This window comes from Vespula vulgaris, chromosome 2 (assembly GCF_905475345.1).
Source record: "Vespula vulgaris chromosome 2, iyVesVulg1.1, whole genome shotgun sequence".
NCBI classification, from domain to species: domain Eukaryota; kingdom Metazoa; phylum Arthropoda; class Insecta; order Hymenoptera; family Vespidae; genus Vespula; species Vespula vulgaris.
The window spans coordinates 2,062,257-2,081,986 of NC_066587.1; the positions used below are offsets into that span (position 1 = coordinate 2,062,257).

The 19,730-nt window shown below is 32.1% G+C and overlaps 1 protein-coding gene across 1 annotated transcript; it reads left to right on the forward strand.

Moving 5' to 3' along the window:
• Positions 1–1,060: 1,060 nt before the first annotated feature.
• Positions 1,061–19,561, forward strand: LOC127072959 (echinoderm microtubule-associated protein-like CG42247). Its single transcript, XM_051013861.1, has 19 exons — positions 1,061–1,203; positions 1,282–1,325; positions 6,481–6,632; positions 6,781–6,879; positions 6,961–7,744; positions 8,155–8,332; positions 13,903–14,142; positions 14,511–14,627; positions 15,621–15,852; positions 15,959–16,254; positions 16,346–16,510; positions 16,594–16,689; positions 16,764–16,901; positions 16,983–17,243; positions 17,332–17,589; positions 17,669–17,831; positions 17,914–18,096; positions 18,180–18,275; positions 18,590–19,561. Exons 5-19 carry the CDS (start codon positions 7,020–7,022, stop codon positions 18,856–18,858), a joined length of 3,417 nt encoding a protein of 1,138 aa, XP_050869818.1. The 5' UTR covers positions 1,061–1,203; positions 1,282–1,325; positions 6,481–6,632; positions 6,781–6,879; positions 6,961–7,019; the 3' UTR covers positions 18,859–19,561.
• Positions 19,562–19,730: the final 169 nt, after the last annotated feature.

Genomic DNA, 19,730 nt, shown 5'->3' on the forward strand with positions numbered 1-19,730 from the left:
AACATTAGTCGATGATAAATTGGCAAAGATTATCTATATCCTTCGATCATAATTTACTCAACCGTAAATTTACGCTTCATCTAATGCACATACATATATATATAGTCTTTAAATATCCTATAATTTATACAGGAAGGTGATAGGTTAGTTAAAATTTTAAATGAACTTCCGTATTATATACACTGTATGAATACATGAAGTATATACCTATATATTATACGAGAAAATCAGCACGGAAATTCTCACGATCGTCTTTCCAAAAGACGCTGCACTCCGGAAGGAGCGCACTTTCACTGCTCGCTTTTGTTCGAGACGATTCTATCTCTTTCTCTTACATACATATATACCTCTTACGTACACATACTTAGATAATTACCTGCTTGATCATGAGAAATAGTAGTCGACATATGTAACTATAATACATATCTGCATTATTATTCTTATCAAGTAAAAAGAATGTATATATATTTATTATTTATCATCATTTATCATTATTATCTTGATATAACTTAAAAAAATAATACTTTGAGAGATAAAAGTAAAATATTTATGAACTACCATACACGTGATAAAAAAAAATAAAACTCGATAAATATATTCCTAATAATTCTCAAAAAATTACATATGTATATATATGTATACCATTCGCATAAATACATTTATATATGTATCTGCATATGCATGAATGAATATTCGCTGAGAACAATTCGAAAAGAATAACAAAAGAAAAGTATCTTGCAAGCAGTATTACCATAAATATATCTACATACCTGCATATATACGTACAACTAAATACTATTATAAATATTCGACGATAATAAAATACAAGAAGAAAAACAAGAAAGATATCTGGAAAAATGTTAAGAATAGAACAATATAAACACTAGGTGTTTAGGCACATACATATTTAAATACGTATACACGTATATTATTTATAAATATTCAAAGCTAATAATTTAACGATATAAATATTCGATAAAGAATTTCGCAGTAATTGGAAGTCGCGTAGTATAGTAGTATAGTAGTGATAGTAGTTTAGAAGGTACGGTGGTGGTGTCTCTACGCACGCACGATGCGCCAGCGAAAGCGACCGCTCATTGACACGCCATTTACTTTTAGTGTGGGGAGAAAACGAATCAGAGGGAAAGAGGAATCCCACATATACGAAGTGAGCATCTCTTCGTGTCTCTCTCACGTCACAAAGTGTGTATATATCCATATATGTACATAAATACATAAAAAGTATACACGTACGTATACTATTTATCGTCATGTGAACAGGAACAAGAGGCTGACGGAGGAGTGGGGAGGGGAGAGGGAGTGAGGTAAACACATCGAACGCGATACTTAGCGTACAAACAACTAGAAGCACCTCTATAGGAAGATGCGATGTTGTGTGTGAGAGAGCGAGAGGGAGGGAGAGAGAGAGAGAAAGAGAAGTAGAAGGAGGAGGAAACCGCGTGGTAGCCAGAAGGCAACTTTCACAGGAACCTTCCTTTTTTACGACTAAAATGAGGAAGAGCGTAACAGAGGGACAGAGAGAAAAAAACACTTTCGAAAGGTTAGCCAGCGGCCTCCTTCAAAAACCGGGACGCTATTCGGACATTGTCCAGGGCTTTCCTCGTATCACACATAGATACGTACGTATAAACATATATATCGCTCGGATGTGTACGTATATATTTATTGTACATATGTATATCGTCCACGTTCTGAATGAGAAAGCGCGCAGATGATTTTTTTCTCCTTTTTCTTTTTTTTCCTCTCTCTTTACACATACGCGATGTCGAAAGAAGATATAAAGAATAAAATGATGTTCTATAGTTAGTTGGATGTATACACTTTTTGCTAACTATCGTGATTATCGTGTCAATTATCGTTGTGATTATGTTTTATACGACAAATAATCCTAATCTAATCATACGAAATTTTTATAACGATTTGTTATTTTGCTTAATAATTTCAGGATCGAGATTTGTCATAACCTCGAAATATGTGTACTTATGTATGTAGGTTGGAGAACGATCGAACGATATCGTCTTTTGTCTATCTTTTAACTCGTGGATAGAAGTTTCGAGAAGAGGAAGATTTCTTCGTAGCAAAAGTTTCTCACGACTGCAAGCAAGTAGGCAGTTGCTTGCTTGCTTGCTTGCCGTAGCGTTACGACTCTTTTGCCTTCTTCTACCTTCGCTGCTCCACTATATGGTATAATGACTCGCTTTTACCTTATTTTGTAAGTTCCACGCTTTAGTGTGTTCGTAAGACCACGTAATGTGTGATTACAAAAGATATATGTACGATCGTATTCATCTTTCTCTATCTCTCTATCATCTCTATCTCTCTCTTCCTTTCTCTCTCTTTTCGTAAATGTGTCCTTTATATTTAGAAGAAGGTAGATGGCGTGAAATGGAATTAATATAAATGATATTTAAATGTTTAATGGATGAATTAATAAAGCGTTTGCTCATGGAAATTGTTAAGTAAACATTTGGGAATTGCCGTGTCTTGTTATTACAATATTTGTTCACTTCTGTCGCGTGAAATAATATTTACATAGTATATATATATATACACACACATATCGCGTTTAAGCTACGATCGAACGTTGTATTACGTTCGTAGTAAAAATACAGGTTCCACAGGTTAGATTTTCAACTGACTTCCGTACTCTTATACACTTTTCTACTACTATATATACTATTATATATATATATATATATACACATACATGAAGTGCACAATCGGACAAATAAATGACTGTCTCTATATGTCTGTATATGTGTATATACACGTATGTGGATATATATGTTTACACACACGGATTATATATTTTAGGATGTATGTGTCTGTATGTGTGTGTATATTTATATGTTGTATATATATACCTGTGTGGCTATATCCAGTTAGAATGTTGCTGCCTGGCCTTTACGCTGACCCATGCTTTCACTCGGTAGCATCTTGCCATGGCGCGTCTCCACCATCGTGGTCTCTCACCTACTTACTTTGAACATCGTGACGTAATTGACGAAAAATAAAGCGCATTGCGGAGCAGGAAAATGGATTTATTCGCGAACGACACGCATTTCTATTCTTATTCGTAGTCGCATGATTGAATCTTTTTCGTTTTCGGAATATTAAAAAAATCAATCGATTTTTATCATTATATACGTGTACTTATAATATTATATTATATTAATTTATAACTTATTAAGAAAATGAACACATCATTGTTTCCATATATATACGCTGTTTTACAATTCTAATGTATAGCTAACTTCATGTCTTATCGATAGTCAAATTATTATTTTTATATGTTCGTAATCGTGATAATAATTTGATTTGTTAAATTTTTTTTTTTTTTAACGAAATAATGAATTTTTTGAACGAATACTTTCGTTTAAAAAGTGAAATTCTTTCACTTCGTTCAATTCTAATGCGTATCATAGTTTATTACGAAATAATGCCATCTTACTGTTTTAAATTATCATGAAAATAACTGGAAAATTTTTGTACGTATAACGTCATCTATATTACAAATATATAATCGGTTTTATCGTTTAAATGTTAAATTGGATATACAAACCGTTTTACCAGCTTATGATAAGAAAAATTCTACAATGGTAAGTATCTCGAAAAATCTGTTTTATCTACCTGTCCGATTTGATAGAGTTGCATTAATTTGCAATTTTTCACACTAGGAGATGTAGTATACTCCCCTTTATTCGTTCAGTGACATCGTTACGGAGATTTTTCTTTTTCCAAAATATGAAATGTACATTAAATTAAATAAGTATTACAATATTAAGTTTAATTATAAGTTTATTCAATAATACGATTATTATTGTGATAATGTGTAGTTTGAGTAACAGTTTTCAGAATGCCTTGAACAATAATGAAAATGAAAACGAGACAATCGAATTTAAATGGTAACAAGTTCGTATAGATTCGAATTTCATAATCGTATAATAGATTAGTTATACAAAGCTTTAATACTAACTAATAAAATTAATTATGCATTGAAAAATTTTCTTATTAGAAATAAATACTAAGGATTATTATATTTATATTTTATTAAGTTACAAAAAATAATATTAATAAACGTTTAACCTCTTGATAATAAGGAACTGCGTTTGTGTAAGAAAAATTAGTGATGGGAAGTTGTATCGGTGAAAAAATTTAACAGAGAATAAATTACGAAAATTTTCTAATTTTTTGAATAAATATTCTTCCAAGTATACGTTAGAAATCAAGAACTGTATTAAACAAAAGAGAAATTGATGAGATAAATAATATTGGTGATAAAATTTAAAGAACGACAAATGACATATATACACTTTATTATTATTAAAACATAATATCTATTTTCAAAATAAATATTTAATTGGGTCAGATATATTTTAAATACATCACATACTCACTAAATTTTTTGTAAATTATACGAATATGAAGTAAAATGAAGTAAAGTGAACTGAACGTAAAGAAATGGGACGTGTTATTCATGACCGATCAATACATCTTTTTTAATCTTATAACAAAATACCATTTATACCGTTTTTTTCAACTCTACTGAGATTTCTAGATAAACCCGATATAAGTAGTATACTTCGAAGGGGTTATAGTTAAGTGGTAGAAGAACGAATCTGATCAGCCCGTTCTGGATGTCTGACACGCAAGGCAGGTGTTCACTTCTGTGAGAACGAAGGTAAAATGACCCGCAGTATGTATAATAAATCTCCGATTGTGAAGTTTCGATTGGCGAAGAAAAAGAAAGAAAGAAAAAAGAACTACTTTCCTCATTTTTCACGTACATAAATATTATTCCATGATTCAATAAGTCGAACAATCGTATTTTTCCTCAATCTCTAAGAATATAATTTCATCATTTCAAAGATATTTCACGACCAGAAATATCTGAAATTTATTACGACTCGATATGTATTTTTTATTATTTTTGTTACTATATACTGAAAGAGACATATCATATTATTAATAACTATCAATTATCTTTTTTATTATTATCACATAAATGTTAACTTGTCGGTCAAACGACAAGTTTATCGTACAATTCTTAAGCAAATTTCCATCGATCGATAACTCTTTACTTGAGTAGAAGTGAGAGAGAAGTAGTGAGTGAGTAATTTATACCCTTACTACTAAATCTAAATACCCTTTAAACTCGAAACATTAACAGAATAGATACCAAAAGATCGCACTTCTTTCATACAATAATTTTTAAAATATGAGATCAAAATTATACAACTCGAACATTTATTAATTTTGTTACTTTTAAAAGATTTTTACTACAAAATTGATGCAAGTTTATATATATATATATATATATATATATATTATGTAAAATAATTTTAAGTATATCTAAGATAATTCTTGATAAAATTTAAATCTCTAAATTTTTTCAAATCGAAATTATGCAACAAGTTCATTACTAATTCATTTTTTCCCTTTTTTTAAGGAAATTTTTATCAAAAAATTTATATATACATATAAACACCATAAAGATACACGCACGTAAGAGCACGCACATACACACATATATACACTCACACAAATATGAAGAAACGAAAAGGGGAAAGGGCGATCACCGGTCAGCGCAGGAGAATCGCGAAGGCAACGACGCGGCGAAAGCAGAGAACACGGACTCTCCTCGGGGCGACGCACTTCGAGTCGAGACGCCACCGTCGAAGGACGCATGAATATGTATACCTTCGTATCGTTATCCGCTATTATTTTGCATTCGAATGAATTAACAACTACGAAGGATGTTCGCACACGATTCACGTTTATACGTTGACTTCTTAAGAATTATAAGTTTTTTTTTTTTGATAATTATTATTTTTTCCATAATCCATTCTTTTACATTTATTTAAAAAAGTACAACAGTGCGCGTCCACGGGATGTAGTGAATTTCGTGCGAAAGATTATAAAGGTCATTGACCTCGGCTACGAGTGACCTACGTTGCGTACAATTTTAATTATGATATTAACGATCAACTTCGTCATCTTTTTTTACTATTATTATTATTATTACTATTATTTTTGTTGTTGTTGCGTTGTTGTTAATTATTATTATTGTTATTCTTTTTCGTTCGTTTGTTCGTTTGTTTATAATCGTCAGTGCTCGTTCGAATGATAAGTTTCTACATTTTTAAATAATCTGTTGTAAAGTGAAACAATCTATTCATGTTTATGTGACGATAAGGTGTATGTAATAATTAGGACGTTAATATACATCAAGTGTGTGAAAACTCTTTGTTAAACTCTAATTTTGAAATTTTTATATCTTTTGATTTTATATCGAAACTTTCTAATGAATTTCCAATACGATTCTGTCTTTTTTGTTGAATTGATGTATAAACTGGTAATATATAAATGTTATTTGTTAATAATATTTCCAAAAGGAAGAAAGATAATTTCAAGAAAAGAAATGTATATAAGCTAATGTCCTTGTACTTATGATCGCAGCTTGTAATCAGTCGAGTTCGCGTGTCAACTTTAGCTCCGAGCGATACAAGGAAATAGTCAAGGAAGTAGGAGCCGGTCGAAGGGTAGAAAAGGGTGAAAACTAGGAACGCGTTAAAGTACAACGGTGTAGTTGTATCTAAGTTTAAAGTCAGGTAAGAAATGACAATTAATTAATTTCATAATTAAAACATTATTTATCTGGTAAATATTGTGAAGATTAAAAAAAAAAAATATAGACACATCTATATAATCATAAACATGTATAAATGGAGATGAGCACTATTATTCCTAATTTATTAGATATTGAGTTGAAAGGTTGGCTTGAGATTCTCGACGGGTTAATAATCTGAAGTTGTCCAGAAAGTGAAAGAACATTCAGATTCAAATTCCATTTCAAAGGTCCAACAATTGTTTTTATAAAATTTAATTATATATATATATATATATATATATAATTAAAAAATTTTTTACAATTTGAAGGAACTCCAGGAAATCAAGTAAGAAGAAAACATCTGTTAGATTTTATCAAAAGAAACGGGATGAGAAAGGAAGAACAACAGGAGACGGTGAGTTTCGATGAATCAGTAGTGATATCAGTAGCGGCACCTGCCGGTGCAAGTGGATCACCGACGACGACAACGACGACGACAACAACGACGACGACGACGTCGACGGCGGCAACGGTGGCAGCGGCGACGACGACGACGACGATGACGACGATGACGACGAAGACGATGTCGTCGCCGAAGATGCCGGATGGAGGCGCTTGCAGCGACGAGGACGAAGTCGAAGGAGGAGGTGGAGGTGTTATAGGAGGTGGTATAGGAAGTGGTAGCAAAATGGGGAATGAGGATGAAGTGGAGGAGATAGAGGGGATGTTAGAAGAGGAGGAAGAGGAGGATGAAGAGGTGGAGGAGGAGGAAGAGGAGGATGAGGAAAGTGAAAGAGGTGAGGAGGAGGAAGAGGAAAGAGTAAAGCAGCAGGAGAACGGCAATGGGAAGGGTGGAGATTTCACGGCGCAGAAGACGGCTGGCGTTGGTGGTCTTTCGTTAGGCGAAAGTGGGGGTGGAGGCGGCATGGGTGGCTTCTGGAGGCAAAGCAGACCCTCCAGTCCCCGCATGCCGCCTCCGGAGCAGCGGGAGCAGAGGCCAAAGAGCCGACACGATCCGGCCTTAGCGAGATACAACAATCTCGGTTATTGGAGAGCTAGACGGGTTACTTTTTACAAAAATGGCGATCCTTATTTTCCTGGGGTTGAATTCAGGTACGTGTTATTTTATTTTTGTTTCCGTTTTGTCTTTTTTTTTTGTCTTCTTATACTTTGTCTCATCTAATTGTCTATCTCCCTCTATATGTATATGTGATTTTTTCTACTATTTACTTACGTGAAGATTCGACTGTGAGCCGCAGGTGGCGCATTCACCTCTGCGACCTTGAGTCACATGTATGAATGAATCCCTCTGCCTGACATTCCAAGGATACACACCTGTGTACTCTTCAGTACCTGATGGTACTCTCCAGTTCCTATTTACTGGTCCAAAATTGATTTCCAATATCTCGTCTAATCCATTATATCCCTTTTAAATCTTATCTTTTATTCAATGTTCAAAAGCGATGTAACAAATTTCATTCGATAATGATCATTTAATATGCAATGACCCATTTAAATCGTAGGTTCAAACCAAGGCGCGATATCGGATCATTGGAAGCCCTATTGGACAGATTATCTCTCCGTTTGGATTTACCTAGAGGAGCTCGTTACATATTTTCGATGGATGGCGATCGGAAAGTTAATTTAGATGAATTAGAAGATGGCGCTTCTTACGTCGTGTCAAGCTATAAAACGTTCAAGGTCAGTCAATGTTAGACAATTTTTCCACCATCAAACATTTTTTCAACTATTTCACGCAGAAACATATGTATACCTCGCTTGATAATATTAAGCGTTTTGGGTGTGGTTCTTTGATTCGACGAGATTTCTTTTTAAAAATAAATTTTAACTCACGCGCGTTCGTGCGTGAAATACATGAAAAAAGAAAACCTTGTGGCCTGTTCCTTTTCTTTTCATTCGCCTGCAAAAAATGGATCGTTATTGTAATACTTAAACGCAACGCAAGAGAAAGAAAGAGAGAAATCCCAAATACGCAAGATCGCGTGTATACAAATTATATTGGATATAATCGTGATTCAGACAATGACCTCGGGAAAGGGGCGATACAGTTATTTGGACGATAAGAAAGGGCCCATATGGTCGAGCCTTTGTAAGAGGAGATTCGGTTGTAAGATGAAAATGAAATATTCATCGTTATTAAAACAAAATCGGACACGTATCGTTTGAATATTCATGAACCTTGTTATATGAGCATGGTGTGTGCGTAATCGTTGCTAGAAACACGTTATCATAATCTTTATTTAACACTCTGTATACATACGTACCACATCTATATATGTATATGTATGTATGTATGTATGTACGTATATATATATATATATATATATATATATATATATATATGTATGTATGTATGTATGTATGTATGCACGTATGCATGTATGTATGTATGTAGGACTTAACGATCAATCTGCAGGTTTAATAAAATGAATAAATAAGAAAGAACGTAATTTATTCGTTATACGTTTAACCCTAATCGAATTAGAGCAAGTTATAATTCAAGACTTTTTAAAATTTCGCTCTTTATCTATCTATCTATCTATCTATCTGTCAATAACTATTAGATAGCATTCGTTATGTTTACATGGGCGTGAAAAGGAATGATTTAGTTAAGGATGGTCTATCCTATTTCCTAAGCTTTTTAAGGTGTGACTAGGACATGCTCGATTGTATATCGTAGATCGTTACTGTTTCTTTCAACCTAGAGTCCAAATGTACATATATGATCTAACAATTCGATCAACGTAAATGTAAGACTCTCTCTCTCTCTTTCTCGTGTATGTGTATGTGTCAGGTCAAACCTTAATCCGCTAAAGTGGCCCGCAAAAAGAAAGCTTTATGCAAGGATTGTCCAATCCTTTTCAACGTCGGCTTTGCATGCCGATTGCTTTCGTTCGAATAAGTCGATGAGATTAGATGTTTGTTAAAAGATCCATAACTCTGTATGTGTGGTATTGCAGGGTGAGAAAAAATTTTTTTTCTGTTTCTTCTTCCATAACCTTGCGACCCATATATTTTCTTTCTCATAAAACTGCCACACCAAGATTTCCATAATGTATCCTTAACCAACTTTCTGTTTATCCAAGTCTAACCAATAACCACGTAGAACTAAATGTGTGTGTGTATGTGTGCGCAATTAGGGTAAAACGGAGAAAATTAGGTTAATCGTCTTATCGTGTTTATCATGATTATAAGAAAATATCAATCTAACAAGTAGATCACCAATACTAATCTAAGTAGATATATTTACTTCGAATTGGACAGACATTACCTATATTTATTAGCGCAAAGAAGAATTGATCGTTAAGAAGGTGATTTATGCTGAATCAGAAACGACCCTTATCCCCCAATCAAAAGTTAGGGTGTGTTTTTAATTAATTATCCCGGTGAATAAGAACTCTAACAAGTTCTACGATCGATCTTTCAACTGTAACATACGTATATCTATCTTTATCAAAAATATTATCGACGTATTTTATTATAAAAATATTTCATAATCTTTAGGTTAATATTAAATAAAACTACCTAAAAATGATAAGAATCATAATAATGCTAGATATATAGTTAAGACATTTCATACTATGTACAATATTCACATGAACGTATATCTAATGATAACTTATTAAATGCACGTGGTAAAATGAAAGATCTCATAGTTAAACGTAGGAAGTAAATCTGTGTCGAAGAAGTGGGGATTGAAGTTATATACTTACTGGTATGTACTAGGGGTCGTAAGGTGGGTTGTAATCTCCCGACAGTGGAGGAATCGGAAGGAGAAAGTGTATATGATTGGTTAAGAGCTTACGAACTTGCGCAGTAAGTCTCTTTCTCTGTTCCACCCTCTTTCCTTTGACCCTTCCTTCGTACTCTTGTAATCGCTGGGGTAATATCCCAATATAAGCGGTCATTGTGTGGTCTTTTATCCTTTAATAGGAACATTATATTGAATATTTCATTAGAATCATACAAAATTGATCAGCAGATATAAATATATAGAACAAAAAAAATTGATCGGTAAGATCAATCAATAAAATCAATTAAAACTATATTTTTCAAAAAAAAAAAAAACACGAATAATTAATTATCAGATTAGAATTATTACAAATTGATCATTACAAATCTTTGCATCCAGGAAAATCGATCAATAAAATCAATTCAAATTATATTTAAAAAAGAACTAACATTAATTAACTAATTATTAGATTAGAATGATAGAATATTGATCATTATAAATCTATAGATTCTAATAAATAGATCAATAAAATCAATCAAAATTATATTTACATACTCGTACTTCGTTCTTTCTCTCTTTTTCTTCTTTTTCTCTCTATTTCTCTCTCTCTCTCTCTCTCTCTCTCTCTCTTTTAAGATTCAATTTTGTTGTTATTATTATTTTTATTATTATTATTACTATTGTTGTAATTATTATCATTAATGGTTAATAATAAAACAATTTTTTTATTTTCTCTTTTTTCTTTAAAGGAAAAAGGAACTTCTAAGAAGTAGGTAACTGAGGTTCTTGAGTAGGGTAGGAGAGAACGGTATCTCATTGACCGTTGGTCAACGCAAGGGATCAATACGTAGGAGGCACTTCGCCTGTTACTGTACTACGATCGGATTTAACTATTCTTCTGTTCTTTTAATGTCTATCGACTTAATTTCAATTTCTGTATATATACATACTATCATTTATTTTATAATAATTGTTTTGTGAATATACGTACATTTCTATATATACGATATATATGATATATATATTTATATAATTATGTATTTAGGATTTAACTGCGTTATATAAAGAGCGGGTTAAAAGTTTTTAGGTGGACCAATAGTTCTTACGTTATTTTAAAAATCAATTACTCTTTATCCAGAGTTTTTAGCTTTACTTTCTTTTTCATATTGTAAAATTACAAGTCTAACTTGTAAGTCTAATTATAAGTCTAATAAATCTCGATTAGGTGTAATTAATTTTTAAAATCAACTAAGAACTTTTGACCCATCTAAAACTTTTTGGTCTATTCTGTACTTGATCGCGGTAGATTCAACATTGACTTGAAATCGTTACATATCCGGCATTGATGTCTCCGGAAAATGATACACTATATTTTTTCGTTAATGTCACTATGATCCTTGCAACATTGACAAGATTGAAAATATTAAATATATATTTAACTTCAATAATTTTATTATATTTTTTTAGTATAAAAAAAAAATTTATAATATTTTCTATAATTTATTCATATATACCTTAATATTCATACATAATATTACACGTTCACTTTTTTCTTGGTACACACATACGTATATTCGTTTTCTTCCCAATTTCCTGAAACATAAATCTATGGAAGAGTTTCTCGTTAGAACATTATTACATGTCCATTCAATCCTATAGCGCATGCGTCATTATGCGACAAAATATAGCATGACCGTTTTATTGTAATTATGTGTGTTGCAACATACACACACATACACAGACCCATTTCAAAAGTAAGAAGAACTGCGGCATATTTTAGATATTCAATTTATTCACAAGTGAATGGTTGTTATTTGTTCCTGAAAAGACTAATTAAAATAAAAAGGAATTAACATATTTCATGAACAAAATATTTAAATGAACAAAATATTATTTCAAAGAATAATCAAATAAAATAAAAATCTGATATAATCTTGACTAAAAAGAAAAGAAAAAGGAAACTATATTAATTCATCATAAATTCTTCATATCAAATATATTTGAATATCTGTGTGTGTGTGTGTATATATGATTAGTTATAATAATCCTCTATCTAATCGATATAAAAATAAAATTTTAATTGGGGACACAAGAAATATGTATGTACACTATAGTACATGTATATGTCTACTGCGTTAGCGATTAATAGATGGACTCGAGGACGAAAAATATTGATATTACGAATTTGCATGTATCGTTCTCGTGGTATCGAACCTAATTCCAGTTGAAGCCACACCCGGAGAGGGTGGCTGCTTGGCCTTGAGCCAGTGACTTGGTATATAGCAAAATGGGGGGTAGGGAACGTTGCAGCTCCTACGACTTGGTTCTCTACCTTGATGGGGCCGTACACATCCGACACTTCCAGTCGTTCATCGAACACAGTTACGGCTACACCTTGTGACGAAAGAGAGAGATTTTTCTTAACTTTTTATCTATTTTATATATTTCCTACAAAATACCAAAGAGATCTTTTTTTTTTTAACGACACAAATCTAAACTGTTATTACAAATTTGATTTGATTGTTTTTGATTATCGTTTTTATTTCTTGAATTTTTATATTCAGACCACACGATTTTTTTTTCTTTTTTTTTTTTTCAAATTTTCATGGCAACGTAAAAGGACAGAGATAAGAATCTAAATATCGTGCAAGTCACGAAAACGGGAAAGAACGAAGAAAAAAATAATAATAATAATAAATAAATCATGTAATCGTGATTGTGACAAATTGTATAGTGTAAAGTGTTCCGTAAAGTTGTCCACATAGAAAAAAATCATTCGGTGTACCTACCTTCTCGAAGAAATTATTCGTGATTTCATCATCATTGAGTCGGAAAGTTCCTCGTTGCGTTCCGATCTGGAGCCGGACTACGACCCCGACGACGAGGACGCGAACGATTCCTACAGCGATTCCGTTCGCGAATATCCTCTTGATTACTTCTGGACAAGCAGCACCAGTTTTGTCGTGTTGATGAGTAATTCTTTCGAAGTTATTTCGCTGCCGGCCGATATGCTGCAGGTGCTGACGATTCAATATTGATCTGATTAAAAAAAAAATTAAAAAAAAAATAGACGAAAAAAATATTATATTTTTAATTTAGTATATCATCAAAAAAGATATTATTGCACTATGTTGAGTTTATAGATAGATAGATATATTAGATGAAATTTCATTTGATTGATCTAAACAAAAAAATGTTGTTATATTATATTAATACCATGGATATACATAGATACATATTTTAGATAATATATTTTTTATAATTTAGAGATATGAATACTAAAAAAAAAGTATTACTGTACTATGTTGAATTTATAAATAGATGCTTATGATTATTAGATAAAATTATGCATTAATTAGCAAAAAAAATATGTTATTACATTATGTATCGCGTTATATATATCCAATACAATATACATTTATTGAGATAGAATTTTACACGCTATAATTTAAAATATTTATTAATTTCTTCATTGGTAAATGTAATCATAGAATAATTAATGTCCATTATTTTAAAGCCGGCGAGCTATGGAAAGAAAAGTAATAACTGGTACACGACACCAACCAGTGGAGGTAGCAGAGGTGGAGTTAGTGGTAGCGGGACAGGAGGAACCGGAGGTTGGCAAAGTAGACCAGGAGCAGTAGCTAGTCTAAGTAGAAAGGCTTCGATCACCGAAGAAGCACCACCGCCAGGAGGTGGTAAGCCTTCGTCAGGTCGTGTCATCCGAATTGTAAATAATCATGATCATACTGTTCAGGTGAGAAAGAAGGAGAAAGAAAGACGGAGTTTTATCAGTCTAATATATTTACGATGTTTCGTAACATATGAGACCCACTTCATCAGTGGACAAGAGATATTAAATCAACGAATAAAGTTTATATGAGCCTATTTAATCTTCTTTCCAAATTAGAGCCATTTAATCTAATCGAATCTATTTTTCTCGATGAGATATTAACAAGTTAATCTGGATTAGTAGTTCTACAGTAGTAGAAATAAGACACATTTTTATATGAAATTTTTCATTATTTTAGTATCTCTTGTTCATCGATAAAGTGAAGCCAACATGCTACAGAACACCTAATATCTACATATATAGACATGTATAAATATTTATGTATTTTCTAGTGCCGTGTTCTACTAAACCTTCGAACGTCTCAACCGTTCGAAGAAGTATTAGAGGATCTTGGCCAAGTTTTAAAAATGAATGGAGCTAAAAGAATGTTTACTGTTTCGGGTCAAGAGGTAAATCATTATTTATTTCTTGATGATTATGGTCGAATATGATAAGATGAGACACTTTGGCATATATGTATACATATACATATCTACGTATATCTAATCTATTTAGATTATTATCATTTATTGATCGATATATTCAAGTTAGACAAGAACGTAGATGAGACAAGAAAGTTTATTGACGAGTTATGCAAATGAGAAAGACAACACACATTGGCTCTCGACATCGTACTTATAAAATCAGCTTGAATAATGTTTCTCCACATAAATATGCATGTTGTATGTGGAAACCGGTCTAGGTACATCGGAATGAAATGTGACGATATATATTAGCAGAGTCGCTTTCTTGAAATCGTATCTATCGTTTAAATTATAATCTTCATTCTAAATGACACTTCTTAAAAACAACTTTATTTTGTTCTCTTATGTATATGTAATTGAATATTTTCTACATAGTTACTAAGAATCTTATATTTGATCTATATTAAATTAATAATTGAATTTATAAGAAACGTTATTAAATAGATATTTTATTCAAAATTAATCTACACGTAACTAAATATAATATATTAAATAAATACTTTTACGAAGAGTTGTGTTAATAGATACGATATGGTTTGGATATCGTAATTATACTTTTCCAGTGAAATGTTAGAGGTTTATTTTCTATTTAGTTTTAGTCCATGAATATATAACACGGTTATAAGTTAAAAAGTTGATCAAGAAGTTGGATTAGATATGCTATGGAAAAAGGTCAGAGATTCATCTTTCCAGGTCACGATCATATATGAATTTCAAATTGACCAATTTTCTTCTACGAGAACAGTCGTTAGGTTAGTCTATACTCAATTGTGTATTACACATTGTTAAAACTTTATCTTAGAGCGTATATAACAATGCAATTAATAAATTTATCATTGAACATCCAAGAGAGAAAAAAAAAATAAGACAAGACAAAACAAAAATTAATCTCAATCATTTTGATATGTTAAAAAACAGGTAAGAAGTTTCTCGCAATTGAGAAACGAATTCGCCGATATAGATACATTTTATTTGGGCACTGGCTCTACTATGGGTATATCTGGTGCTATAACAGCCTCTCCAACTAGAAGATCAAGATCACGTGGACCACCTACAGTGGTGGAAGATCTTGGCCGTCAGAGACGAGCTCGAAGTAAAAGTAGACCTCGAGCACTCTACGCACCGGATTCTGAAGTTGTTCGAGTTAATGGTATAAAAAGAATTTTCAAGAAATTTCAGTAAAATATCGCTATAAAAAATTTTGTTTGATTTAATTATTATATATTATATGAATAAATATTTTTTTTCTGATCCAGATTACAGTGTCGTAGAAGTTTTAAGAGACGAACCTGTTAGAGTAACTATCAGAGGTCTGAGAAGATCATTTTATCCGCCATCACGTTTGCCACCAGTTGATAATTCCCCGCCAGATAAAAAATTACAATTAGAATGGGTCTATGGTTATCGTGGTACAGATACCCGTAGAAATCTATGGGTGTTACCAAGTGGAGAATTATTGTATTATGTTGCTGCAGTTGCAGTTCTCTTTGATAGAGAAGAAAATGCACAAAGACATTATATTGGTCATACCGAGGATATTACTTGCATGGAAGTACGTTTATTATTGCGATAAAAAGATTTGTCTTGATTTCAACTACAACAATTAATACTTGAATTGATTATGATATGATCATATTTTATAGATACATCCTAGTAGAGAACTCGTAGCATCTGGTCAAAGAGCTGGCAGGCATCGAAAAGCACAACCTCATGTTCGTATTTGGTCAACGGAAACTCTTCTAACTCTTTATGTTTTTGGAATGACCGAATTTCAAATAGGAGTATCAGCATTAGCTTTCTCTCAATTGGTATACGCATTATATATAATATATATATATATAGAAAAAACACTATATTATATTAATTATCTATCATTATTATTTATTAATAGAATGGTGGTAGCTATGTACTTGCTGTTGATGCTGGAAGAGAAGCCATTCTCTCGGTATGGCAATGGCAATGGGGTCACTTATTGGGTAAAGTCGCGGTCAGTAAATCTTATCTAAATAAATAATATTTATCCTCAATAAATATTCTGATCCCAATTTTTTTTACTTATAGACTATGCAAGAAGATTTAACAGGTGCAGCTTTTCATCCATTGGACGATAATTTATTGATAACGCACGGACGTGGACATTTAACATTTTGGAATCGACGGAAAGACGGTTTTTTCGAACGGACTGATATTATTAAACCTGTAAGACAATTGTCACAATTTCTTACAAGCGTAACTAACTTTAGAATATTCACAATTGAAAATTCAATTATATTTTTCAAGCCATCGCGCACACATGTAACGAGTATTCAATTCGAACAAGACGGTGACGTTATCACGGCTGATAGTGATGGATTTATTACGGTATATTCGGTTGATGCAGACGGTGCTTATTTCGTTAGAATGGAATTTGAAGCTCATAACAAAGGGATCAGTTCTCTGGTAATGTTGTCCGAAGGTACCTTGCTGTCTGGTGGTGAAAAAGATCGCAAAATTGCGGCGTGGGACTCTCTACAAAATTACAAACGTATTACCGACACGAAAGTAAGCTTAATAAAATCAAATCATATACGCGAATAATACAGCTTTTAGTCCAAAATAAAACTGTTTATATTTTGATATGTAAACGAAGTTACCGGAATCAGCCGGAGGAGTTCGTAGTATTTATCCTCAACGGCCAGGAAGAAACGATGGCAATATTTACGTTGGAACGACGAGAAATATTATATTGGAGGGATCTTTACAAAGAAGATTCAATCAAGTGGTTTTTGGTCATGGGAGACAATTATGGGGCCTTGCTGTGCATCCAGATGATGAAGTTTTTGCCACAGCAGGTCATGATAAAAATATTGCACTTTGGCGAAGACATAAATTGTTATGGACAACACAGGTAACATTGTTTATTACAACTGATATCAACAAATTTTTTCAATTGCGATTGTCTCTTACGAAATCATGTATATTTTCAGGTTGGCTTTGAATGCATTTGCATAGCATTTCATCCTTTTGGTGTAGCTTTAGCTGCGGGTTCATCTGATGGACATTTGCTTGTCTTAGCAGCCGATACAGGTGCTGCTGTAGCAACTTTAAGAGTTTGTGGATCGCCTTTATCATGTATTGGATATAATCCAAGTATGATACTCTTTTACTGAATTATATTCTAACTTCAATACGATAATTTTTTTTGCTATTTTATAATTGTTATTTTCCAAAGCCGCTGAAACCGTTGCGATGGGCTCACAAAATGGTAGTATATATCTCTTCCGAGTATCAAGGGACGGCTTTTCTTACAAAAAAAGTAACAAGATACGTGGAACACAACCTTTGGTACAACTCGATTGGAGTTCTGATAACAGATTTTTGCAAACGGTGACGCAGGACTATGATCTTGTTTTCTGTGAGTTATTTTTTCAACTTTAAATTATAACATTTTTTAATTATATAATATATATGTGTGTGTGCACCTGTGTTTATATATAGGGGATGTAAAAGCACTTTCATCTGAGAAAAGTCCATTAGTTATGAAAGATGTTAAATGGCATACACATAATTGTACAGTAGGATATATGGTCTCAGGTAATTATTTTTAACATATCATCTCGATTATTTTCCTCTCTCTCTCTTTGTTTATATATAATACTGTGAATCAAAAGTTCTTAGATGATTTTATTCTTCTTCAAGACCTTTTAAACGAGATTATTAAGCCTTGTAATTTTACATGCTAGATATGTAGTTTACGATTTAAAAACAAAAAATTAATCTAAAAATTTATAATATCATCCAAAAACTTTTAGCTTATCTTTTGAAGCCTACCCTATATAACAAGAGAGATATACTACCCTTTTGTATAAGAATGATAAACTCTTTATTACCCTTTTAAATTTCAACAGGTATGTGGAATAATCGTTATTACCCATTGACAACGGTTCTCACCACAGCCTGTAGATCAGCAGCACACGACATGCTTGTGAGCGGAGACGCCGAAGGTTACTTAAGACTTTTTAGATATCCATGCACCAGCGCAAAAGCGGAATACGTCGAAGAGAAGGTTTACAGCTCGTTGGTAGCTTGTGCTAGATTTTTGTACAATGATCGAAATATCGTTACCGTTGGAGGAACCGATGCTGCCCTTATGCTTTGGGAATTAGTAGATGAATAAGAATATATATATATATATATATATATATATATATATATATATATAAAAATTGTTAGAGTAAGATCACAGGAGACAGACGAATTCTAATATTTGAGGGATAGATCATTTTTGTTAACTTTTTTTTTAGATATTTCATCTTTTTTTTTTTCTTTTTTTTTAATCACTTTCAATAAATGCATGTCCATTATCAGAACTTTAGATACCGAACTACTTAACGAACTTACAAACCACTTGACTCAGTGTTCAATCTTTTTCTATACCCATCGTTAAACACAAACAGAAACAGAATAAACAAGAATTTGCAGTAATGCAGTATAAATATTAATAATAATAATAATTAACATTTTCTTCGAGAATTATTGAATTAATGTATTGTCGTGACGAATTCTCTTTCTCCACATGAAGAATATTAGAGAAAAAAAAATAACAAAAACAAAGAACGTAACAAATATATATATATATACATACATATATATATATTTGTTATGTTATATATGTATATATTATAGATATATACATATACACATATACCTACATATATATAAATGTACCATTTTAGCCAAATATCTGCGCGTTAAAAAGCGCATTAGCGCACAGAAGAAGAGTCAGAGGGTGCTGGCGCCCAGACCTTCCCCCATACCCCTTTGCCCTCCAAAAGAAATGTTCTTAGAATTATTTAACACAAAAACGTTAGATATAATATTTAATATTAATAATAATAATAATAAAATAGTAATAGAAATAAAAGTAATAATAATAATAATAAATATGCACGCACATGCCCGTACGTACATTGCATGAAGATAATGTGTCGCCGCGCTCTTCGTACTCCGAAATTATTTCTAAAACACTTCTCTGTTATTCGTTACAGA

Coding starts and splice junctions, on each gene's coding strand:
- LOC127072959 (XM_051013861.1), top strand. CDS start 7,020: ATGAGAAAGGAAGAACAACAGGAGACGGTGAGTTTCGATGAATCAGTA. Junction 14,143..14,510: donor ATCATGATCATACTGTTCAG/GTGAGAAAGAAG, acceptor TGTATTTTCTAG/TGCCGTGTTCTACTAAACCT. Junction 15,853..15,958: donor TGAAGTTGTTCGAGTTAATG/GTATAAAAAGAA, acceptor TTTCTGATCCAG/ATTACAGTGTCGTAGAAGTT.